The sequence below is a fragment of the Chiloscyllium punctatum genome, chromosome 2 (genome assembly GCF_047496795.1).
Source record: "Chiloscyllium punctatum isolate Juve2018m chromosome 2, sChiPun1.3, whole genome shotgun sequence".
Taxonomy (NCBI): Eukaryota; Metazoa; Chordata; class Chondrichthyes; order Orectolobiformes; family Hemiscylliidae; genus Chiloscyllium; species Chiloscyllium punctatum.
The window spans coordinates 112,686,523-112,710,000 of NC_092740.1; the positions used below are offsets into that span (position 1 = coordinate 112,686,523).

The 23,478-nt window shown below is 41.6% G+C and overlaps 1 protein-coding gene across 3 annotated transcripts in view; it reads left to right on the forward strand.

Annotated features, from left to right (window-relative positions):
• gldc (glycine dehydrogenase (decarboxylating)) overlaps nucleotides 1-23,478 on the forward strand; it is a 173,334-nt gene that overhangs the window by 48,231 nt on the left and 101,625 nt on the right. For all 3 annotated transcript variants that reach the window (XR_011962969.1, XM_072587326.1, XM_072587331.1), the window contains 5 exons: nucleotides 6,226-6,373; nucleotides 13,257-13,453; nucleotides 18,974-19,070; nucleotides 22,390-22,495; nucleotides 22,576-22,715. Coding sequence is in view for 2 of the 3 variants with exons in the window: in XM_072587326.1 (XP_072443427.1) it covers nucleotides 6,226-6,373; nucleotides 13,257-13,453; nucleotides 18,974-19,070; nucleotides 22,390-22,495; nucleotides 22,576-22,715 (688 nt within the window). In the remaining variant the exon portion in view is untranslated. The remainder of the gene's footprint in view (nucleotides 1-6,225; nucleotides 6,374-13,256; nucleotides 13,454-18,973; nucleotides 19,071-22,389; nucleotides 22,496-22,575; nucleotides 22,716-23,478) is intronic.

Consider the following 23,478-nt stretch of genomic DNA (forward strand, 5'->3'; position numbering starts at 1 on the left):
TTTCCTGTTAAAAACTTCAATTTGAATGCATACTCTGAACATCTAAAACTAATTCGAAATGACTTATTTACAGAGACTGTTTTGTGCATTCAATATTCAGTGCCTTGCGTGTGGATAACTTGTGGCTCTACCTTGACCTGTTTTTATTTTTGAAATTACTAATTTTATCTCATTCTATCACACTCACTCTTTCTCTTAACTAAACCAAACCAAGTCCCCGGAGCCAAGTGACTGCTTCCTTATTTGCTGAGATTACGGTGATTAGGTTACTACTTAGACTATAGAGGGGACACTTCTCTGAACTATGTAGCAGTGTTTGTGCTTCCCCAGGATGAGGGCAAGAGTGTGGCAAACGGACTGGACATGGCTGGTTTTGATTCTGATTTCCAGCATCTGTTTTTTTTTTCTAACTTGTACAATCATGCACTTGTAAAGCGTGGATAATTGAGAAAGCGATGGGTGGGTGAAGGTAAGGGAAACGGTGATGGACAGGTCTGGAGGATGGTGCCAAGTGGAGGCTTGGGACTGGGATAGTGTTGGGGAAGGGGAAATGAAGAAGCTGTTGAAATCCACATGTATCCCGTGTGGTTGTAGGGTGTCAAAGCAGAATATGTGGCGTTCTTCCTCCAGGCGTCGCATGGTAACGGTGGAGGAGGCCCAGGACCTGCATGTCCTTGACGGAGTGGGAGAGGGAGTTGAAATGTTCAGCCACGGGGCGGAGGGGTTGGTGGGTGCAGGTGTCCCAGAGATGTTTCTGAAAATCCGCAAGAAGATGTCCTGTCTCCCCAATGTCGAGGAGACTACACATGGATGCAGTAGCAGATATTAATAGAGGTACAGCTAAATTTCTGACAAATGTGGAAGGATCTCTTGGGGCCTTGGATTGAAATGAGGGGACTGGTGTGAGCGCAGATTTTGCACTTCCTGTGGTGGCAGGGAAAGGTGCCAGGAGTAGGATGTGGGCTGTTGGGGGTATGGATCTGACCAGGGAGTCATGGAGGTAATGGTCTCTCCGCAACGCTGATAGGGGTAGGGAGGGACATATATCTTTGGTAGGGTCAGTTTGGAGGTGACGGACGTGGTGGAGGATGATGTGATGTTTGCGGAGTTTGGTGGGGTGGAAAGTGAGGACCGGGAGGATCTGTCCTTGTTGCATTGGGAGAGGTGGTGTTCAAGGGCAGTGGTGCGTGAAGTGGAGGAGATGTGCTGAAGTTCATTGTCAACCACGTGGGAAAGGAAATTGCAATCATGGAAGAAGGAGACCATCTGGGACTTTGAGATGGAATTGGTCATCCTGGGAACAGATGCAATAGAAGCAGAGGAATTAGGAATAGGGTAGGAGGTAGGAGGTAGGGTAGGAGGAGGTGTAATCCAGGTAGCTGTGGGAGTCTGTGGGCTTGTAGTAGATGTCTGTGGTTAGTCGGTTGCCGTAAACGGTAATGGAGAGGTCCAGGAAGGGGAGGAGGTGTCTGAGATGGTCCAGGTGAATTGGAGGTCGGGGTGAAAGGTGTTAGTGAAGTTGTTGAACTGTTCAACCTCCTCATGGGAGCACGAGGCACCGCCGATACAGTCATCAATGTAGCAGAGGAAAATGTAGGGGGTGGTGCCAGTGTAACTGCAGAGGATGGACTGTTCCATGTATCTGACAAAGAGGCAGGCATAGTTGGGTCCAATGTAGGTGCCCATGGCTACCCCTTTGGTTTGGAGGACATGGGAGGATTGGAAGGAGAAGTTGAGGGTGATGACCAATTCAGCCAGGTGGATGAGATTGTCGGTGGAAGGGTGCTGGTTGGGACGATGAGAGAGGAAGAAACAAAGGGCTTGGAGATCTTCGCCATGGTGGATCGATGTGTACAGGGACTGAATGTCCATGGTGAAGATGAGGCATTGGGGGCTGGAGAAATGAAAATCTTGAGGAGGTGAAGGGCCTGTGTGGTGTCACGAACATAGGTGGGGAGTTCCTGGACTAAGGGGAACAGGATGGTGTCGAGGTAGGAAGAGATGAGTTCAGTGGAACAAGTGCAGGCTGAGACAGTGGGTCGACCATGGCAGTCAAGTTTGTGAATCTTAGGAAGGAGGTAGAATCGCGCGGTGCGGGGTTCATGGACAATGAGGTTGGAGGCTGTGAGTGGGAGATCTCCAGAGGTGTAGTTGTAGATGGTCTGGGAGATGATTGTATGGTGATGGGAGGTGGGATCAAGAGCCTCAACCCTCATTCCTTGATGGCTTGTGCCTGAAATGTCAATTCTCCTACTGCTCTGATGCTGCCTGACCTGCTGTGCTTTCTCAGCAACACACTCTCGACTCTGATCTCCAGCATCTGCAGTCCTCAGTTTCTCCTAAGAACACATATGTGCCAACCTCACACTTCCTTTTAGCCAGCCAATCTCTAATTCTGCTAAGGTGCAACTCCAATACAATGAGCTATTTTTTCTAGAAAATCTTTTGATTCAGAACCTTATTGAATATCTTCTTAAAATCTAAGTACAGTACATCCTCTGGTTCCCCATTATTCACAGCATATGTAACTTATTCTGTACTTCAATAAATTGATTAAGTACTATTTCTCTTTCACAAGCTATGTTGACTCTGCCTGATTACCTTGACATTGTAACAGTGCAGTTACATAAATTCATAAATAATAACTTCTAACATTTCCCTTGTGACAGATAAGTTGTCTATTTCCTGTCTCCCTCCCCTTTTGAACAAAGGAGTTACATTCACATATAATGGGAACTTGCATCAATCTAGGGAGGTCTTGGAAAATTAAGAACAATGTATCAACTATCCCACTTACCCCCTTCTTTTAATGTCTTCTTAGAATGCAATCCATCAGGAGCCAGGCACTGCATCTCTAAGATGTTAGCACTTTTCTTGCATTCATCCATCCCTTTGTTTTTCTAATGTGAAACTCTTTTCCTGGAATGTCACTTGTAATCTGTGAGGACTGATGTAAAACACCTGTTAAATCATCCACCATCTTAATATTTTCTATAGCACTTCTCCAGACTCCTTTCTATCAGACTAATGCCTATTTTGTTCCCTCTTTCCTTTACAAATATATTTATAGAATCTCTTACTATCTGAATCTATATTTCCGGTTAGCTTTCTGTCTTTGACTTTTTAAAAATATTCTTTTCTATTTTTGATATATATTGAATCGTCTGACTTGCCGGGATTAGAATTAACTTATTATTAAATTATTCTGTCTTTCCACTATAATATGCTTTTCCTTTTAAGATGATGATGATTATTATTATTATTATGATCTTATATGATGTTATTACCTTACAAATCAGATCCCAGGCAAGGGCTTGATGGATAATTTTTTATTTGCTTTGGTTTTCACAAAGTAGTCTTTCACTGAAACATTGGCTCAAAATGCTGCAGATTTTGTTTGAACAATAAAACACAAGTTTATTTTTAAGAAGGGTAAAGTAAGCAAGTCATCACTTATAAATCAAATTCAAAGAGTTTTAAGTAAATAACATAAGTATAATCTCATTAACCACAAAAAACTTCTTATAAATTCAAGCGAAACATGACAGCTTTTGTATAGAAACTAAAATGCACACCCAGTACAGTACCCAAAACACCAGAGTCTCTGTATCTAACACCCTGATAAGTTTAAATCAAAATGTGACTTGAGCATTTAGACTGGAACTGCAGATAGTTTCTTTCTTGGAGCTATTATATACCTACTTAAATGTACTCAGCTTTAAGGAATCTCTTCAGGGTTTTATTGATAAAGGGCTTACGCCTGAAACGCTGATTCTCCTGCTCCTCGGTTGCTGCCTGACCAGCTGTGCTTTTCCAGCGTCACACTCATCGACTCTGATCTCCAGCATCTGCAGTCCTCCGTTTCTCCTAGTTGATTATAACCTTACTACAAAGCCTCTTCCAAGGATACCTACCTTGAAGAAGGTATCCTCCTCTCTCTACAAGTGCCTCACTCCTGATGCAGGGCTGATGCCTGAAATGTCAATTCTCCTGCCCCTCGGATGCTGCCTGACCGACTGTGCTTTTCCAACACCACATTCTTCAACTCTGATCTCCAGCATCCACAGTTCTCACTTTCTCTTCAGGGTTTTATCCCAACACTTCTGGTCTGGAACTCTCCCAAACTCTTTAAGGTGACCTCATTCACTATATACCCATCCAAGTTCCAGAACTCTCTAACAAATCAGGAAATCTCATTTACCTTGCTATGTCGAAAATCATTCAAAATAAACAAAAAAATCATTAGCATTGCACAAAAATTCATTCACTCTGAAGACTGGCCTCAAAAAAAAAGAAATCACCATGTCCACAGGAATGTTTGTATGTCAGTTATTAATTCCGACACATAGAGAACCACCAGGTTTCTGATTCACACAGTTTACATCACATCATGTTTAACTTATGGTTAACCATGGATCAGTATTCTATCTCTTGGAATGTTTCTTTCGTATTGGAATGTATGTTATAGCGCCACATTTTTTCAGTCCTGAGCCAATGCCAACCTTCCTTTACATTTCTGCTACCACATTTTTCACTTACCACTGCTGGAAACTGATTTTGTACAAGTTTCTAGATTAACTATACCCTCCTCTGTACACCCACCTTTTCTAATAGTGGAGATGGTTTGATTGAAGTCAAGTTACAGTCCTACATGGGGAAGAGGTGTTCCAACCAGTACTGGTGTTTTCTGAATGTTAAAATAGGCAGAGTAAGGTGAGGCAAATAAAGTGTGGATTTGACTGATGTCAAATGAATAATATAAGCAGTCACAGGCTGAAAATGGAAATTTGAGAGGGTAAGTCAGAAAGGACATACGACACATAGAGACAGAATATGTGTAAAGACTGACAGCCGACAGAAAAAGAAATACAAAATTCTTCTATGGCCGCATAAAGAGTAAAAAGGTATTTGGAGTAGGTGGGACTGACTAGAGACAAAAAGTGAAATCTGTGGATGAAAATCGACGGCATGGCTTAGCTGCAAATTGAGCCTACTGTACAGGTGTTGACGAAGGAAGAGGATCGTGTCAAAGTCTCAATGAAGTAGGAAGTAGTTGAAATATTAGATTGACTGACTATAAATTGATAAAGAGGAGGTATTATTAAAGGTTGGCTGAACTTAAAGTTGATTAATTCCCAAGACAGAATGGGATTCATTTGATGATGCTGAGGGGAGTAAGGGTGAAAATTGCAGAGGTACTGCCCATAATCTTACAATCTCTGTATCGAAGGAAGATTGGATCAGAAGGCTGGAGAATTGTAAATGTTCCCAGCCTGCACATAAATCAATGCAAGGATAAACTAAAAACCTCCAGGTCAGAGAACTTGGAGTTCATAGTGAAACACTTTTAGAGACAGTAACTTGCAACAAAGTTAACAGTGAGTAAGACAAGAGAAACCTGGGAATATATGTGTATAAATTATTGAGGTTGGCCCAACAATTGGTTAAAATGCCGCATGGGATGATGGTATTTACAAATATAGGTACTGGGTGCAATAACAAGGAAAGTATGATGAACCTTGCCAAACATTGATTCTGCGTTATCTGGAGCAGATGTTTATTGTGGGCACCAGATGTTAAGAGGAATGTGATAGGATTAGAGAAGGTACAAAACAGATTCTCACAAATGGTTGCAAAGATTAGAGACTTTGACATAGATTGAAGGCACTGAAGTAGTTTTCTTTGAGAAGAGAAGTTTGAGAGGAGATTTGGTCAAGTTGGTTAATATCACAGGGGTGGACAGAGGAAATAGAGAAAATCTATTCCAATGATGGAAGGGTCAAAAACTAGAAGACACTGCCTTAATGCAAAAGAAGCATACTCCCTTCTCATATCTTCATGAAACTCCACTGTCCTCGAATCTCTTTGTGGTGTTGCTCCACATTTTCAGAGCAATCTCATCTAGCCATATGCTCATCCCTGTCTTGTAGCCATTTTCTTTCTTGCTTCTTAGTTTCTACTGTCCCTCAAAAATTGATTATTCACTTGCTGTCTTAAGATCTGGATTTCATAACCATTTTGCATTGCACTGTCCCTCGCCATCTTGAGAAGTCCCCTTGAAAATAACTCCTTGATTGCATCAGAACCCCGGATTTCCTGCCTGGTGGTGATGTTTGAATGTCTGTTGGCCAAAGATTAGATGGTGTATTAAATCGGACAGCATGCTTGAGAGCAGTAAGTCTTTCTAAAACCACCATGCAAGTAATTATTTCTTAATTTTTCCAGTTACATAGGAGTTACAACAGAGTTGAAGTTGCCTCATGAGATGGATTTCAGCAGGAAAGATATCAGTGGTGTGCTGTTCCAGTATCCTGATAGTGAGGGAAGAGTTGAAGACTTTGCTGAACTTGTTGACCTTGCACATCAAAACGGAGTGAGTGGGGAAAAATGTTGGGAGTAGTTTTGGGGAATGGGCACTGTTGTGTTTAAAATTAGAACAAGAACTGCTGGCGAAACTCAGTCATAGAGATGGGTACAGCACGGAAACAGACCCTTCAGACCAACCCATCCACGCCGACCAGATATCCCAACCCAACCTCGTCCCACCTGCCAGCACCCGGCCCATATCCCTCCAAACCCTTCCTATTCATGTACCCATCCAAATGCCTCTTAAATGTTGCAATTGTACCAGCCTCCACCACTTCCTCTGGTAGCTCATTCCATACTTGTACCATCCTCTGTGTGAAAAAGTTGCCCCTTAGGTCTCTTTTGTATCTTTCCCCTCTCACCCTAAGCCTATGCCCTCTAGTTCTGGACTCCCCGACCCCAGGGAAAAGACTTTGTCTGTTTACGCCTGCCCCTCATAATTTTGTAAACCTCTATAAGGTCACCCCTCAGCCTCCGACACTCCAGGGAAAACCCCCCCAGCCTGTTCAGCCTATAGCTCAGATCCACCAACCCTGGCAACATCCTTCTAAATCTTTTCTGAACTCTTTCAAGTTTCACAACATTTTTCCGATAGGAAGAAGACCAGCATTGCACGCAATATTCCAACGCCTCCAATTTTGGTGTCATCTGCAAACTTACTAACTGTACCTCTTATGCTTGCATCCAAATCATTTATGTAAATGACAAAAAGTAGAGGACCCAACACCAATCCTTGTGGCATTCCACTGGTCACAGGCCTCCAGTCTGAAAAACAACCCTCCGTCACCACCCTCTGTCTTCTACCTTTGAGCCAGTTCTGTATCCAAATGGCTAGTTCTCCCTGTATTCCGTGAGATCTAACTGTGCTAATCAGTCTCCCATGGGGAACCTTGTCAAACGCCTTACTGAAGTTCACATAGATCACATCTACTGCTCTGTCCTCATCAATCCTCTTTGTTACTTCTTCAAAAACTCAGTGTAGTTTGTGAGATGTGATTTCCCACGCACAAAGCCATGTTGACTATCCCGAAACAGTCCTTGTCTTTCCAACAACATGTCTGCAGAGAGAGAAACAGAGTTAAGGTTTCAGATTGATAACCTTTCATCGTTGTCATCAATTTGAAATGTTAACTCTTTCTCTTTCCACAGACGCTGCCAGACCAGCTGAGTTTCTGTAGTCCTTTTTGTCCTTTTTCAAATTTCCATCAACTGCAGCATTTTGCTTATTTATGTTGATTTGGAATCTGATCTTAATTACAGCTGTAATTTAAATATGCTGACAGGTGCTCAAACAGACATACTGTATATACTTGAATAATAGTCGATCTCATGTAAAAATCGACTTCCTATTTTTGGCCAAATAACCTGGAATTTTCCTTACAGCTCATGTAAAAGTTGATCCTAGTTCTTCACCGATAACACATCAACATTTATGAGTCAGAGTGCTGGCCGTCACATCCCAACCCGGCTTTCCAATCTGTTGGTTGTTCCATTCTGCTCCTGGTCTTCCAGTCCGGGTTTTCAGAACGAATATAATTCATTATTTTTCTCTTTATTTGTTTAGCGCTCAATTGGGCTTCTGCTAATGATATGGTATGAATATTGATGGGCATGAATTTCAGCCCCTCAAAAATAGTATCCATGAAATTGTCGACCCCATAAATTTAACCTGAAAAAGTTGTCAAAACAATTTGGTCGTTACTTGAGTACATGCAATATATACTTTGGCATTGGGGGAATCTCAGAGAAAACCTATAAAATTCTGGCAGGACTCAACAGGGTAAATGCTGGAAGGATGTTCCTGACACAGAGGAGTTCCAGAACCAGGGGTCACAATCTATACCATGTAGGACTGAGATACAGAGAAAATTCTTGAGAATTCACAACTACAGAAAGCAATCGAGGCCAAATCATTCTATTATTTCAAGATTGAATTGGATACAGCACTTTGCGCTAAAGGGATCAGAGGATATGGGGGGGAAAGCAGGAACAGGATTTTGATTTGGATGACCAGCCATGATCATAATGAAAGGCAGCGTAGGCCCAAAGGGCCGAATGGTCTAATCCTGTTTCTATTTTCTATATTTTTGTGAAAGATGAAAATGGTGGTACCTAATGCTCAATAAACTGTGCAATCTGCTGGCTTGATCACTATTCGGAAAGTGAATTGAACTTAGTTGAAGTGTTAGCCATTAAAATGCGCTGCAGCCTCTTTCATGAGTGGTAGCAAGAAATTTAAATGTTCATCGGCCTCTTAACAATTATCTGTGGAGCAATTACTTGTGCTGCTTCTGGCTCCATTACCAAGATGGCGTCTTGTGTTAAACACAGGCGAAATTAGCATTGCAGACTGTGTTGGTCACCTCGAGGCTCTGTAGCATCAGAAGTGTCTGGATGGAATCTTCCTGTTAACATGAGTAGCATGTTTATTCATTCTAGCGAATAGGTGCTCACTGCCTTAAAAGAGCTTGACAATTTGATTGTGTTCATTCTGTTCTGAACTGTCATAGCCTGTAATCAGTTAGCCCACACGATTCCTTTAAAGCCAGGTTTTGTTTTGCGTTGCAGTCACATGTTTAATAGTAAGGTCTTCCGAAAAGAAGATTAAACTTTGTCAACACACTCAAAAATGCCGAGACAAAAATTTCCATGATATCAATAATTTACTGAATATTACCATGGAATGGGGGAATGAAGCAACACATGTTGTTTCACGCATGGAGATTATGGAGGTAGTTAAGTTCAATGTCAAACATAGAGCTGTAAACTAAAAGAGTCATGAAATATCAGGAAGGTTGTGATGCCTGGGGACAGTGCTTGTAGGTGTAGTTCTTGTTGTCCAAAAAATATTGCTGAATACGTGGAAAGAGCTTTAAAATTTTATGCCTGAGGCATAATTTGGATATATTAAAACAAATCAGATTGCTTAAACAGAACCTATCTCTGAACTTATCAAAACATGACAAGGAATTATAACGTCCAGGATGATTGATAAAACCCAAGGTAAACCATGACTGAACCACGAAACGTTATTCTGAACTTGGCTGGAAAAATTAAGTGGATTAGGTGTTTATGTAAACATTATAAACTATTAACCAACAAAACTTAAAATGATGATCAGAATTCTTCTGCAGTTTATAATAAACAGTCGCAGATCTCATGAGAGTCAGGGTCTTAAAAAGATAGCCAGTGAGGTATCAATGCATTAATATTAATTTTCCAAAATTCATTGGATTCCTGAAAGATTCCAACAGACTATAAAATAGCAAATATAGACCTCTTTCCAAGAAAGCAGAGTGACAGGAAACTATAGGCCAGTTAGTATGATGTTTGTGATGTGGAAGATGTTAAAATCAATCATTTAAAAAGATTATAACTGTGCATTTAAATAAACTTCAGGTAATCAGGAGAGTCAACTTGGTTTTGACAGGGGTAAAGTCATGTGTAATCAATTTCTCCAAATTATATGAAGGAGTAATATGCTGAGAATAAAGGGCAGTCTGTACACATACTCTAATTTTGATTTCAAGAAGGCATTCGATATTTGTGGGAAAATTTATTGTGGGAAGCCTGTGGTGATAAGGATAACATATTAAACATTGCTAAAAAGAGACTAGACATTGAACATTTTTTGTCTTGGACTCATCAGAATTGGGGTACCGCAAACAGGCTTGAGAAAAGGGACACCATTTAAAATAGAATGAGGAGAGGGTGCTGAGTGGTTAGACCATAATTGAAATGGAGATGCAGCAAGAACAGCAAGTGGTTAACTATCAACCTGAATTCTCAGACAATACATGGGACCCAGCTACGCCTGCCTCTTTGTCGGGAAACGGAACAGTCCATCTTCAGCCATTACACTGGCACCAGCCCCCACCTGTTCCTCTGCTATACCGATGGCTGTATCGGCGCTACCTCGTGCTCCCATGAGGAGGTTGAACAGTTTTTCAACTTTACCAATACCTTTCACCCTGACCTCAAATTCACCTGGACCATCTTGGACACCTCCCTCCCCTTCCTGGACCTCTCCATCTCCAGCGACCAACTAACCACTGAAGTCTACTACAAGCCCACTGACTTCCACAACTACCTCGACTATATTTCCTCCTACCCTACCTCCTGCCATCCCTTATTCCCAATTCCTCTGCCGCATCTGGCCAATTCCACCTTTGAAAATCCCAGATGGCCTCCTTCTTCCAAGATCGCAATTTTTCTTCTCATGTGGTCAACAATGCCCTCCAGCGCTTCTCCTCCACTTCACGCACCACCATCCTTGAACACCACCACCCCCCCCCGTCCTCTCCTTCCACACCATCGACCCCTGCATACATCGCATCATTCTCCGCCACTTCTGCCACCTACAAATGGAGACCACCACCAGAGATATATTTCCCTCCCCACCCCTTTCAGTTGTCCAGAGAGACCATTCCCTCTGTGACTCCCTCATCAGAGCCAGCCCCCCCCCCACCAACCACCAGCCCACACCCGTTCCCGGCACATTCCCCTGCTACCACAAGAAGTGCAAAACCTGTGCCCATACCACTCCCCTCATCTCTGTCTAAGGCTCCAAAGGATCCTTCCACATTCGACAGAAACTTACTACCTCTGCCAATGTCATCTACTGTATCCGTTGCACCCGATTGTGGTCTCCTCTACATCAGGCAGACAGGACACTACTTGTGGATCGTTTGACAGAACATCTCTGGGACACCCACACCAACCAACCCCACCGACCCATGGCTGAACACTTCAACTCCCCCTCCCACTCCGCCAAGGACATGCAGCTCCTGGGTCTCCTCCATCGCCAAACCTCCTCCATCACCCGATACCTGGAGGAAGAATGCCTCATATTTTGCCTTGACACCCTGCAACCGCATGGGATAAATGTGGATTTCAACAGTTTCCTCATTTTCCCCTCCACCCCCACATTATCCCAGTCCCAACCCTCCAACTCATCACCTTCCTCCTAACCTGTCCATCACCTTTCCCATCTATCTGCTCTATCCCTCTCCGACCCTCACCCTCATCTACCTATTGCATTCTCACCTACCTTTCCTCCCCCACCGCCCTCCTCCGCCAAACCCACCTCTGTCCCATTTATCTCTCAGCCCCTGGCCCACAAGCCTCATTCCTGATGAGGGGCTTATGCCAGAAATGTTGATGCTCCTGCTCCTCTGATGCTGCCTGACCTACTGTGCTTTTTCAGCACCACTCTCTTGCCTTGGTTCTGCAGCATCTCTAGACCTCTTTCTCTAATTGGTCAGGGTGTTGCCATGGGGATGCAGCAGCATTTGGCTATCTCCATATTTTTTCTTTTAAAAAAAATGCAATGTATGTAAAAATTCATTTTGTCATATAGAATGATTTCGCACATATTTCTTGCATATATAAAATAGCAAGGTGAGATGATTTGCTACCTGGCAGGAAATAGAGTATGCATAAAAGGGTCTCTATCTGATTGGTAGGACATTTGAAGAGAGAAGTCCTCCTAGGGTCTCAGCCTTTTAAAACTTACATCAATACAAATAGATGATGGGAGCGAAAATATGGCAACTAAATTCACCACCACAATAGGTAGGGAGCTCTGTTGTAAGGGAAATCTGAACGTGAAGACAGATAAAGATGGAGTGCAGGAGCAAAAATCTGGTAGATGGCATATAGTCTGGGAAAACATGTAGTTGTTCACTTTGTCAGGAAGAATAAGAAGCAGAGTATACTTAAACAGCGATTGATTGTGAAATTCTGATGTACAGAAGGAACCCTCTGTTCTGCTGCATGAATCAGAGAAGGTTGTAGCCAAGTACAGGAAATAATTAAGAAGTCAAATACACTTATGGTAGGAATTGAACAAAAACTGAGAAGATAATGCTTCACTTATACAGGGCATTGTTGTGACCACATCTGTATACTGTGTACAGCTTTGGATTCCTAGTTGAGGAGGGATGTAAAGTTCGTTTGGAGGAGGTTTACGAGATTGATACCTGGAGTGAGCCATTTGTCTTATGAGGAAAGAGTGGATAGGCTGAGCTTGTTTCCATTGAAATTTAGAAGAGTGAGGGGTGACTCAATTGAAGTGTGTAAGATTCTGAATAATCTAATCAAGGTGGACATGGAAAGGCTGTTTGCACTTGGAGGTCAGCCCAGAGCAAAGGGCCAATGTTTAAAAATTGGGTGTCTCCTTTTTAGAACCGAAGTGAGGAGAATTTGTTTTTCCTGAATTTTTGGATCAATTCTTGTTAGGCAAGGGAATCCTAGGTTTATTGGAGGTAGATGCAAATCCAGAATTCGAAATGAAAACAATTCAGCCATAATCTTGAATGCATGAGAAGGCTTGTGGAACCAAATGGTCTACTTTGGCTCCTTTAGATTGTTGTGCACCTCTCGCTTTGACGGGGTTTGTAAGCAGGGGTGATGTTAGTGTATCAGTAGCTGTATCGTTTCTCCAAGTGGCAGGCTTGGACATGATAAGAATCATGAGCGATTGTAACCTGCTTAGGTTTGGAATGGTTGGTGATGTATATCATACATTGCCACTGATTGTTTTGCATTTTAGTGAATCAGTTCAAAAGCAGGAGAAAGTAAGGTACATAAAACATAACCAAAGAGAAAGATGACAATAACACATCTGAGAGTTTTGTCATTAAACATCATTCTGTTCCATGTCATACCATGCCAGCTCTAACATAGCTTGATGGTTTCCAAGTGACTAGGTGTGTCCGTTCCTAATGCAGACAAATATCTATTGATTTGTGCAAGTATTTAATAAATCATGCAATGACAAGATTTTGAAACGTAAGTCTGTGGATTTTCCTCCCCATTTTAATGAAGAGTGTCATTTTATTTGAAAGGCTTTTTTTGCACCTGTCACATCTTTCTTCTTTTATTTTCAGGCCTTGACATGTTGTGCGACTGACCTGTTGGCATTGTGTGTGCTGAGACCTCCTGGAGAGTTTGCAGTCGATATCGTACTTGGTAGCTCACAGAGGTTTGGTGTGCCACTTTCCTACGGAGGACCACATGCTGCTTTCTTTGCTGTCAAAGAAAACCTTGTAAGACTGATGCCGGGAAGAATGGTCGGAGTTACGAGGTACGTAAATACGTGGTGATAATGGGGAAGTTTGCGATTAGTACCAAGGGTACTGTATTATCTTTAAATCTTGAACTGTTATTTTTAACTCTTAGCAAGAGGGAGATTCGAGAGGCAAGCAGACTCTTTGGAGATCCGTCTAGCTTTTAGGGAAATGGTGAGGGCACCGAAGAGCATTTGGTAGTGATGTCTTCCCAGCTGTTTAACATGCACAGCCACGCATGAGAAATAGTCACATGAGTGATACATTAAAGAGCTGCCAGCATCCTGAGTCACTTCTTTCAAAGGAAGAACTGGGATAAATGATTCAGGCAGACAGATTAGCAGTGAGTATTATTGCTTGCCTTCTCCTGACAGTAAGCTTACCTATTGATAGTAAACAATATCTGCACCACTCGTGGTCACTAACTTGTGAATAACTGCTACATTTGTGTATTTAATATTGAAGGAGGCATGATGGCACTTGTTGCCCTCAATATCGGATGTAGCTCGGTCTTCAAGAGCTTTGATGGTCCCTCCATTCTGCTCATAGATTGATGTCAGTGTGTATGTGCTAATATTTACACAAATTTAGTCAAATATTGTTTAATTTCATAAAATTATTTCATCGAAATAAGAGCACCAGTGGCAAGATAGTCCATCCAGAAGTACCCTGGAGAAGGTGGTGAGTTGCATTCTTGACATCCTGTGGTCACTGGAATGTTGAGAGTTCCAGGATTTTGTCCCAGGAACAGAGATACAGTTTGCAATCAGGGTGGTGTGTGGATTGATGCAGGTGATGGATTTCTATATGTCAGTTTTCCTTGTCCTTTTAAGGTAGTAGAGATTATGAATTTGAAAAGTGCTTTCAAAGGAGCCTTGTGGGATACTACATCTTGTAGATGATATACTGCCTCTCTACCAGTGATGGAGGGAGTGAACGTTTGAGGTGTTGGTGCCAATTAAGCAGGTGCTTTACTCTTGATGGTGTTGAAGCTCTTCAGTAAAGGTATTTCAAGAGCTTCCTTAAAATTGAAGATGCTGATACTGTGAAAGGAAGTTGAATCCTTTGGCTGCCTTTCAGAGGTCACGGTAAAACAGTTTTCATGGTGATATTTGCTATCCTCTTACAAAATACACAATCACATTTCTCTAGATTGCATTTGGGAGATGTCTAGTATGGGCCTAAACTGCATCCCTGAAAGACTCTAGATTCAAGGGCAGCACGGTGGCTCAGTGGTTAGCACTGCTGCTTCACAGCACCAGGGATCCAGGTTTGATTTTAGCCTCAGGCACCTGTCTGTGTGGAGTTTGTATCTGTGTGTGTTTTTTCCGGGTGCTCCCATTTCCACCCGCATTCAGTGATGTGCAGGTTAAGTGGATCGGCCATACTAAATTGCCCATCGTGTTCAGAGATATGTAAGTTAGGTGCATTAGTTCGGATTAATATAGAGTAATATAGTAGAGGAATGGGTCTGGGTGGGTCACTCTTCGGGTGGTGGACTTCAGTGTGACTCTTCAGTGTGGACTTGTTCAACCTACTGGCCTGCTTCCACATCGTAGGGATTCTACGATTCAATTCTTGTCTTGGATGAGTTCATCTCAACCCCAGTATTAACAGATGTGTCGCACTTCAGCTCAGGACACCTGAGCAAGAGAGAGGAAATAGCAACCGAAAGAGATTGAATGCTGGAAATCCAAAACAAAAACAGAACTTGCTAGAAAAGCTCATCAGGTCTGGCAGTATCCGTGGAGAGAAATCAGAGTTAAGATTTTGTGTCTGGTGAACCTTCCTCAGAACTACCACTACACTCTGATTTTTCTCCACAGATGCTGCCAGACCTGCTGAGCTTTTCCAGCAATTTCTGTTTAGTTTGTGAGAGGAAATATCAGCCTGGGTTACTAATTCTGGTGGCTGACATTTAACATCTGGATAATGCAAACATGTCTGACTTTGGGGCTGAGGTGCAGATTAGGTTTGCCTTTCATAATTTGAGATGCTGTCCTTTGTTTTTGCACAGAGAATGATTTATTTTGTCACCAAAACAGGGGAATGCCAGTTCCAGGAATTTGTGCCATATCCATGTAACCTAGCCATCAGCAGAGAGGAAATAAATTGAGCAAAATCCCTGTAAAATATGCATGTTCCCTCAAGGGAGCATGATAACCTCCTTTGTACTGACACAAGTGCAGCAAAAACACAGCGTTTGTTCAGTGTGCTGGTTGAGCATGTGAAAAGGTAAGGGAGACAGCTGGATCTTGAGAAGGAATAGAATGGAGGATGAAGAGGGGTGAGGGCAGTAGGGGAACCTGAGAAAGCCAGTTTGTTTATTCCGTGTTCGGGATGGAATGTAGGATCAGGTTTCTCCTCCTGATGGGGTGTGGTTGAAATTTCCCTCAGCAAGAGGAACTTGAGTGAAAATCAGCTGTGAAAAGTTTGAGTGGTGGTTAATATCTGGATTCTTGCTTGAATATGAGGAAGTGGGGCACGGTGGATACAAATTCCCGCTTCACGCCGCACTGACCAGCTACCCCAATAATAGCTGCTCTGACCAGCCTCGTTATATCCCATACCCACTTCCTCTTTTGAAGGCAGTAATTCTGATGCTAGCAGTCCCTTTATAACATTGTTCACATAGCTACTCCTGAAGTATATCAGGCTACTTGGCAATGAAGTTTGTCGACCATTTGGAGACTCAGCGTTTAACTCTCAAAATATCTGGAAGTATAGTTTTGGGTTGTAAAAACCTAAGGACAAAATATTAGTTAGAATGTTTTATTACATTAAAGACACTACATAAATAAAAATTGTTGTAGTAGAAATTGATGCTGTGTACAGCTTCCGATTGTCTAGAGAGTGATTTTGCTTCTATTCGTTATACACATGAGAACTTTAGCTGTGGGCTTACCACTGTTGGAAAAATACACGCTTCCAGTTTGTAGATGCTTTACAAAAACCCTTTTCAGAGATGTTACTACACTTTTGAAGCAGGTGGAACTTGAACCCAAATTTCCTGGCTCGAATGTAGGGACACCACTACTGCACAACAGCACCCCCACCTTCCTATTTGTATTAGAAATCAAGACAATGCCTTCTAAGAATACACTTAAAAGAAATTGTGCCCAATCTAAAAAGTCTTAGCAACGATCTGAAATTTGCGAAGTGACCAGTGAGTTGAAATTGCAACATATGGCATTACTAGCATATTGTCATTGGCACCTTCAGATTTATGAAAATAATTTTTATTGTCTGAAATACATAGTAATATAGGAAATGGGAACTGGAACATTCAAGCTTGTTATTGCATTGAACTAGAGTATGGCTGATCTTCCAGCTCTGTGGCACTTTTCTGGAGTAGTTTGATATCCGAGAAATCTATTGGAAGCACTAGCTTTCAGAGCGCTACTCCTTCATCAGGTGGAGGAGCATCTCTCCGAAAGTTAGTGCTTCAAATAAAACTTGTTGGACTATAACCTGGTGTTGTGTGATTTTTAATTTTGTACATCCCAGTCCAACACCAGCATCTTCAAATCATGAGAAATCTATTGCGATCTGACCTGAATATACTCAGTGACTGGACTTTCACATCCCTCAGGAAAAGTAAATTTGAAATATTTGTTATTACAGTTATGTTTTTTGATACAACTGAGTAGCTTGCTAGGCCATTTCAGAGGGCAGTTGAAGAATCAACTACATTGCTATGTACCTGGAGTCATAGGCCAGAATGGGTGAGGATGGCAGAGTGGTGAATCAGATGGGTTTCTTCCTCTTCCTCTTCCCCCCCCCCCCACCGCGACCCGCACCCCGCAGCAAAACAATTGGTAGTGGCCACCATTAGATTTACAATTCCACATACTTACCAAATTCAAATTCTACATCTGCCATGGTGGGATTTGAACAGGAGTCCAAACCTAACCAACAGCTGTTAGGTTTAATAGTTTAGCAATAACACCACTAGGCCATCATCTCCTCATTTAGCACCCCATGAATTTCCTGAAATTTGAATGGGACTAGAAACAATGAACTTCAAATAAATTTGTTTTCCAACTAAAAGATACCATTGAATGATTGCATGCATTGATGAGCTGGAAAAAATTATGACTTCACATGACACAACCTGTAGTTTCTTTTGGGAAATAAGTCCGTTGTATTATCAACAGATAATTTACTTGGTCATACAGAAGGTAAACATTTCTAAAAAGAGACTCAAATTTCAAACTTTACATTTTTTACTGAACAGCACTGGGTGACATGGGATTATAGTTCAACCAATAAGTACCCTTTTCTCCTGCTGCATAAATTATTGTCCCCTTTCTTATTTTCATTGTTGCATTGTCAGTCCCGATGAGCGCAAGACAAGACATTTTGTCATTGTTTCTCTTTTTAGCAATATTTGGATTATCTACATTTAATTAATGACTGATTACAGAATTCCACCATACAAGCTTGTCCTAGTTACTTAGTTATTGGGAATCATAGAATCCCTGCAGTGTTGAAACAGGCCATTTGGCCCAACAAGTCCACACCAATTGTCCAGATAGCATCCCACCCAGACTCATTCCCCTCTGCCCTATCCCTGTAACCCTGCATTCCCATGGCTAATCCACTTAACCTAAACATCCCTGGACACTGGATAATTTGGTATGACCAATCCACCTAACCCACACCTCTTGGGACTGTGGGAAGACACCAGAGCACCAGGAGGAAACCCACACACACATGGAAGAATATGCAACCTCCACACAGACAGTTGCCTGAGGCTGAAATTGAACCAGGTCCCTGGCGCTGTGGGGCAGCAGTACTAACGTCTGCGGCACCGTGCCACCCCAAGATATTTGCCTTTACACCTGTATCACAGAGTTGTGTTCAGTGGCTTGCATAAGTGTGAAAATTATGCTGTATTTGTGCATTAATGACCAATTAAGCTTACTGCAGTAACTTGGGGTAGATACTTAACAACATAAGGAACCATTTATATCATTGGAGTGTCAAATAATGTCACCAGGGCAGAAAGGGAAAAATAAAAACTGTTGAATCTAAAACCTGTATATAGTACATTGTTCTTTGGTTTTCAAAATTAACTTTTTAAAATCATTTTCTTGCTTTTCTGGCTATTTTTTCTCCTCTAATCCAATCTTTTTTCCCCACTCTTTATTTCGCTTTCTGTACCTGATTTGACTCTAATTCACCCTATTTTCCTCTTTCCTCTGTTTCTTTCTCAATCCTTAAATCTCATTGGTTAAGGAGATAGATTGTTGATCCCATCGGTCATCAAGGTCTCAGATGCCCTGTTGCCGTTCTCATCTCGCACTTCCAGCAGTTTACGATGCAGAAAATCTTCGAGTTGAAGGGTGAGGAAGACAATCTAACAAATGGGAGCACACTGCAGCACGTTCTGGGCCAATGCATTGTTAAATACCTCGTCCAGATTGATATGTATTGTACATTTTTGACATGAGAAACAAATATGACACTGAAGATGTAACTGGAAATTTCTGTTGTAGGATTATTTTTTGGTTGTTTTGATTGGTATTATTCAGGGATGCTGCAGGAAAGGAGGTGTATCGTCTTGCGCTACAGACGAGAGAACAGCATATCAGGAGGGATAAAGCTACCAGCAACATTTGCACAGCTCAGGTAAAATCAACAGCATCAGTGATTTCATAACAAGCTGGCCAATAGCACTGGAAAAAGATTGACTGGCAAATTATGTTGTCAAATTTAAAAATAGGACTGCACTTTATTTGAGGATTATTTTTGCTAATCAGACAGCTCCAGGAATGTAAAGAAGCTAATGCTGGTTGTGCAGTTCTTAACAAATGTTCAGAATTATCAATACACTAGTAAGAGTCTTTGGAACTCCATTCCTCAAATGCCAATGAATGCAGAATGCTTTAAATATTTTTAAGACCGAGGTAAATAGATTCTTGATGGCCAAGAGGATGAAAAATTATGGGGGGTATTGACATGACATGAATGTCGAATTGAGATTAAAATCGGAAGCAGGCTCAAAGGACCTTGTTCCCTGTTTGTATAGAACCATACAGCATGGAAACAGATGCTTCAGTCCAACCAGTCCATACTGACCATGTTCCCAAACTAAACTAGTCCCAGCTGCCTGCATTTGGCCCTCCAAACCTTTCCCTAAACAAGATCTTATCCAAATGTCTTTTAAACATTGTAACTACCTGCATCCACCACTTTCTCTGGCAATTCATTCCACTCATGAACCACTCTATGTAAAAAAAAAAAGTAGCCCCTCATGTCCTTTTTAAAATTTTCTCCTCTCATCTTCAAAATATGCACCCTAGTTTTGATCTTCCTCCAGTCTTGTTATTCACATTCTCTTTGCATCTCATGATTTTGTAAACCTAAATAAGGTTACGCCTCAAACTCCTCCTCTCCAGTTTAAAAACGTCTTTCCATCTATTTTTATACCTCAAACCCTCCATTTCCAGCCACATCTTAATGAATCTTTTCTGAACCCTCTCCAGCTTAGTTATATACTTCCAGCAACAGGGTGACCCACAAATACGCTCAGTACTCCAGAAGAGGCCTCACCAAAGTCGTTACAACCTCAACATGATGTCAGGATTCTTATACTTAGAAGTCTAAGCAATGATGACAAGTGTGCTAAATGCCTTCTTAACCACCCAGTTTAGCTGAAATGCAAATTTCAAAGAATTATGCCCCGGAACCCGTCAGTCTTGTTCTACAACACTACCCAAGGCCCTACCATTGATTGTGCAAGTCCTGCCCTTGTTTGCATGTTTTTGTGTACTCACTACACCCTCTACAGAATTTTGAAAGGTGTGTCTGCTGTACACATGAAATAAACAATGTTTATGTTACGTAACTTTTCTTATTTTAAAGTAGCCCGTAGTGATTTAGCTTGGTCAGATAGTGAAAGGGAACATTTGAGTTAAAGCTGTGCATGCATGACAAACAAAAGTAAATGTATTTGCAGTGGGTCCAATGATCAATTTAGTGTATCACACAATCTGGGTTTTAATCTGATATCAATTGCAATGCTGCTGAGTCATTGAACGGGGTAAAGATTTTAAAATTATATTTGTCAGTGCAAAATCTGCAATCAAATGTTTTCCTGTGAAGTAGAGTTGCTGTTTGCTCCTGGTGAGTCAAGGATTATATTTTCGTGAAAAGAAATGAGGGACCGGGAGAGAAAATGGACACTTCCATTAAAAGGATTTCAAAAATAGTGCTGCAGCAGTATCTGTGGAGTCTGAGAGGAGGATGAAGTGTTTGAAGTTTAATAATTCATTGCTTTGAATAATGGGTGGCAGTTGTGATTTAAATATCAATGAAGAAGCTTGCTTTGGAGAACACATATTGTCCTTGAGTTCCCCTATCCTATCCTCCCCTGTAAGTGGAGGGAAGAAAGAATTGAGGATGGTCTTTTCCTCCAAGCTTACCTGAAACCAGGATGGCCCCCTTTAATACGCCTGAGCCTACTTCAGTCAATGGCACAGATGGATCAGGCCACCAGCAGTATGTGGAACCACAGAAGTGCCAGCAAATTCGTTTGAGCAGATGTTAGGTCCATTTTTAGAAGTTCTGTGCAGGTAAATTGTGGCAAAAGACTATCAGTGCAAAAAAAAACAAGTTAATAATCAGAATTGTACCCCATGGCAAGTACCTTGAGTGAATGTATTTCAGTCTGTAGAAAAGTTAATGTTAGATGCCTATCTCAGGATCCTTAAGACTGCGGACATGCACCTCCTCTTTAAACTTGTGATCAGGATGAACAGGGATATAGTACAGCAGGAAGGTGCTGCAGAAACCTTTGAACTGTTTTGCTGCAACAAAGATGAGTAACTTCAGTAGAAGGCAGGCAGAGAATTTTGAAGCGGCTGAGTAGGTCTGCTGTGGAGAAAGAAATGAAGGTATTGTCCAGTATGATTCTCCTACAATAAATTCCTCGCTATGTTTCCTTACTTACTCCAGTCTCTAAATAAAGCATATTTCTATCGACTGTACACCTTTTCATGCTTTTACATGCTGGAAAACTGTTTGAGACAACATTCAAAGTTTATGCTTTTTTTTCTAATATTTCAGAACAACTAATCAGAAAATTTTCTTTGATTCACAAATGTTGAGAAACAAGCAGAGCTCAAACAACAAGTCCTGACGCACTTTTGAAATTGCTTGTCTTGTCATTAAAATACAGTTCTGGGTGTTTCTTTGGGGAGGCTTCTATTCAATTGTCAACATTTAATGTCAATTGTAAATCTTAAGTATAGTTAGAATAGCATTGTGAGCAAAAGCTGATCAAATATTACTTAACAGCAAACCTGGAGACAGTAGCATAGTGAATACCAAAGATATACATCACAGGACATTTGCAGTACTGAAGGAGAAGGCCCATTATGTCTGTGTCAGTTTAGGTCCTGCCAAGTCAACAGGCGAACTTAAAAATCAACAGTGTTCTGTGACTAATTTATTTTTAGCAACAGTGTTTTCTTAATGTGAATCCATCCTTCCCATCCTGTTCCTTTTATATCTCTCATCATCCTACCTTCATCTTCTGTCTTACTACCTCCTGTGCCATCCAATTCCCGAAATGCCCTATTGTTGTTTCCCCCCCCCCCCCCACCTCCCCGGCATGGTCGCAATTATACATGCTTTTTCTCTCTGCCCCTGCCATGAATTTCAGCTAGCAAAGTTTATCAATGGTATAGAAATGTTCATAGACATGGGTTAATGTCTGACACTCCAGGAATCCAGACAAAATGCACATGAGATCGATGTTTTTATTTGAATGGAAATCTTTGGAATGTAAAATGATGTAAGGTTGAGCGTAGTTTCTCAATCAAGTTTGCAATTTCAGGTATTGTAGATAGGATTGTGTAACAGACTTCTTTGTGACAAAACAAATATTTTAGTTTGCTATTTATCTTGAGAAGTATATTCTCCAAATTGATCTTTCTAATTGCAGGCACTTTTGGCCAACATGGCCGCAATGTTTGCTATTTATCATGGCCCGAATGGACTGAAACACATAGCAAAGCGTGTGCACAACGCTACTTTAATTTTAGCTGAAGGTGAGACTTGCTAATCACAGTAAAATTTTTTTATTAATTTGTCAGCAAAAGTAATTCTGACTGAAGCTGTTTTTAAACAGGTTTAAAACGTGCTGGGCATAAGGTACAGCACGAATTATTTTTTGACACTTTGAAGATCCACTGTGGTGTGGCTACCCAGGAGATCGTTCACCGGGGTGCCCAACGGCAGATTAACCTTCGAGAATATGGTAACTGTATGGTGAGTTGATGGTGGACTATTTTGAACAAAGTTTTCTGGGTGCCATTTTCAGAAAGGGACATTTGTGGATTTCTGGCAATGATTATTATGTTACGGGTCACTGAATGTCAGGGTAGGCTCAGATTTTCAATGAGTGATTCTGAGACCCCACGGTCAGGCTGAAATGCAGCCTAAGAGTCAGCAACATACATTAAACACCCATTTATTATAGTTCTCCTTGGGACAATCATTTGTATAAATAATATATAAATATTTATATAAATATATATTTATATTAATATTTATATTTATATTAATATATATTTATATATTCGGTGGGCGGCATGGTGGCACAGTGGTTAGCACTGCTGCCTCACAGCGCCAGGGACCCGGGTTCAATTCCCGCCTCAGGCGACTGACTGTGTGGAGTTTGCACGTTCTCCCCGTGTCTGCGTGGGTTTCCTCCGGGTGCTCCGGTTTCCTCCCACAGTCCAAAGATGTGCAGGTCAGGTGAATTGGCCATGCTAAATTGCCTGTAGTGTTAGGTAAGGGGTAGATGTATGGGTATGGGTGGGTTACGCTTCGGCGGGGCGGTGTGGACTTGTTGGGCCGAAGGGCCTGTTTCCACACTGTAAGTAATCTAATTTATCTCTTATAGATATTCATTCTCTCTCTCTCTGTCTTCTCTCTCTCTCTCTCTCTGTCTTCTCTCTCTCTCTCTCTCTCTTCTATCTCTCTCTCTGTCTCTGTATATGTCTCATTTTCTGTTTTCTTTGAATCGCTC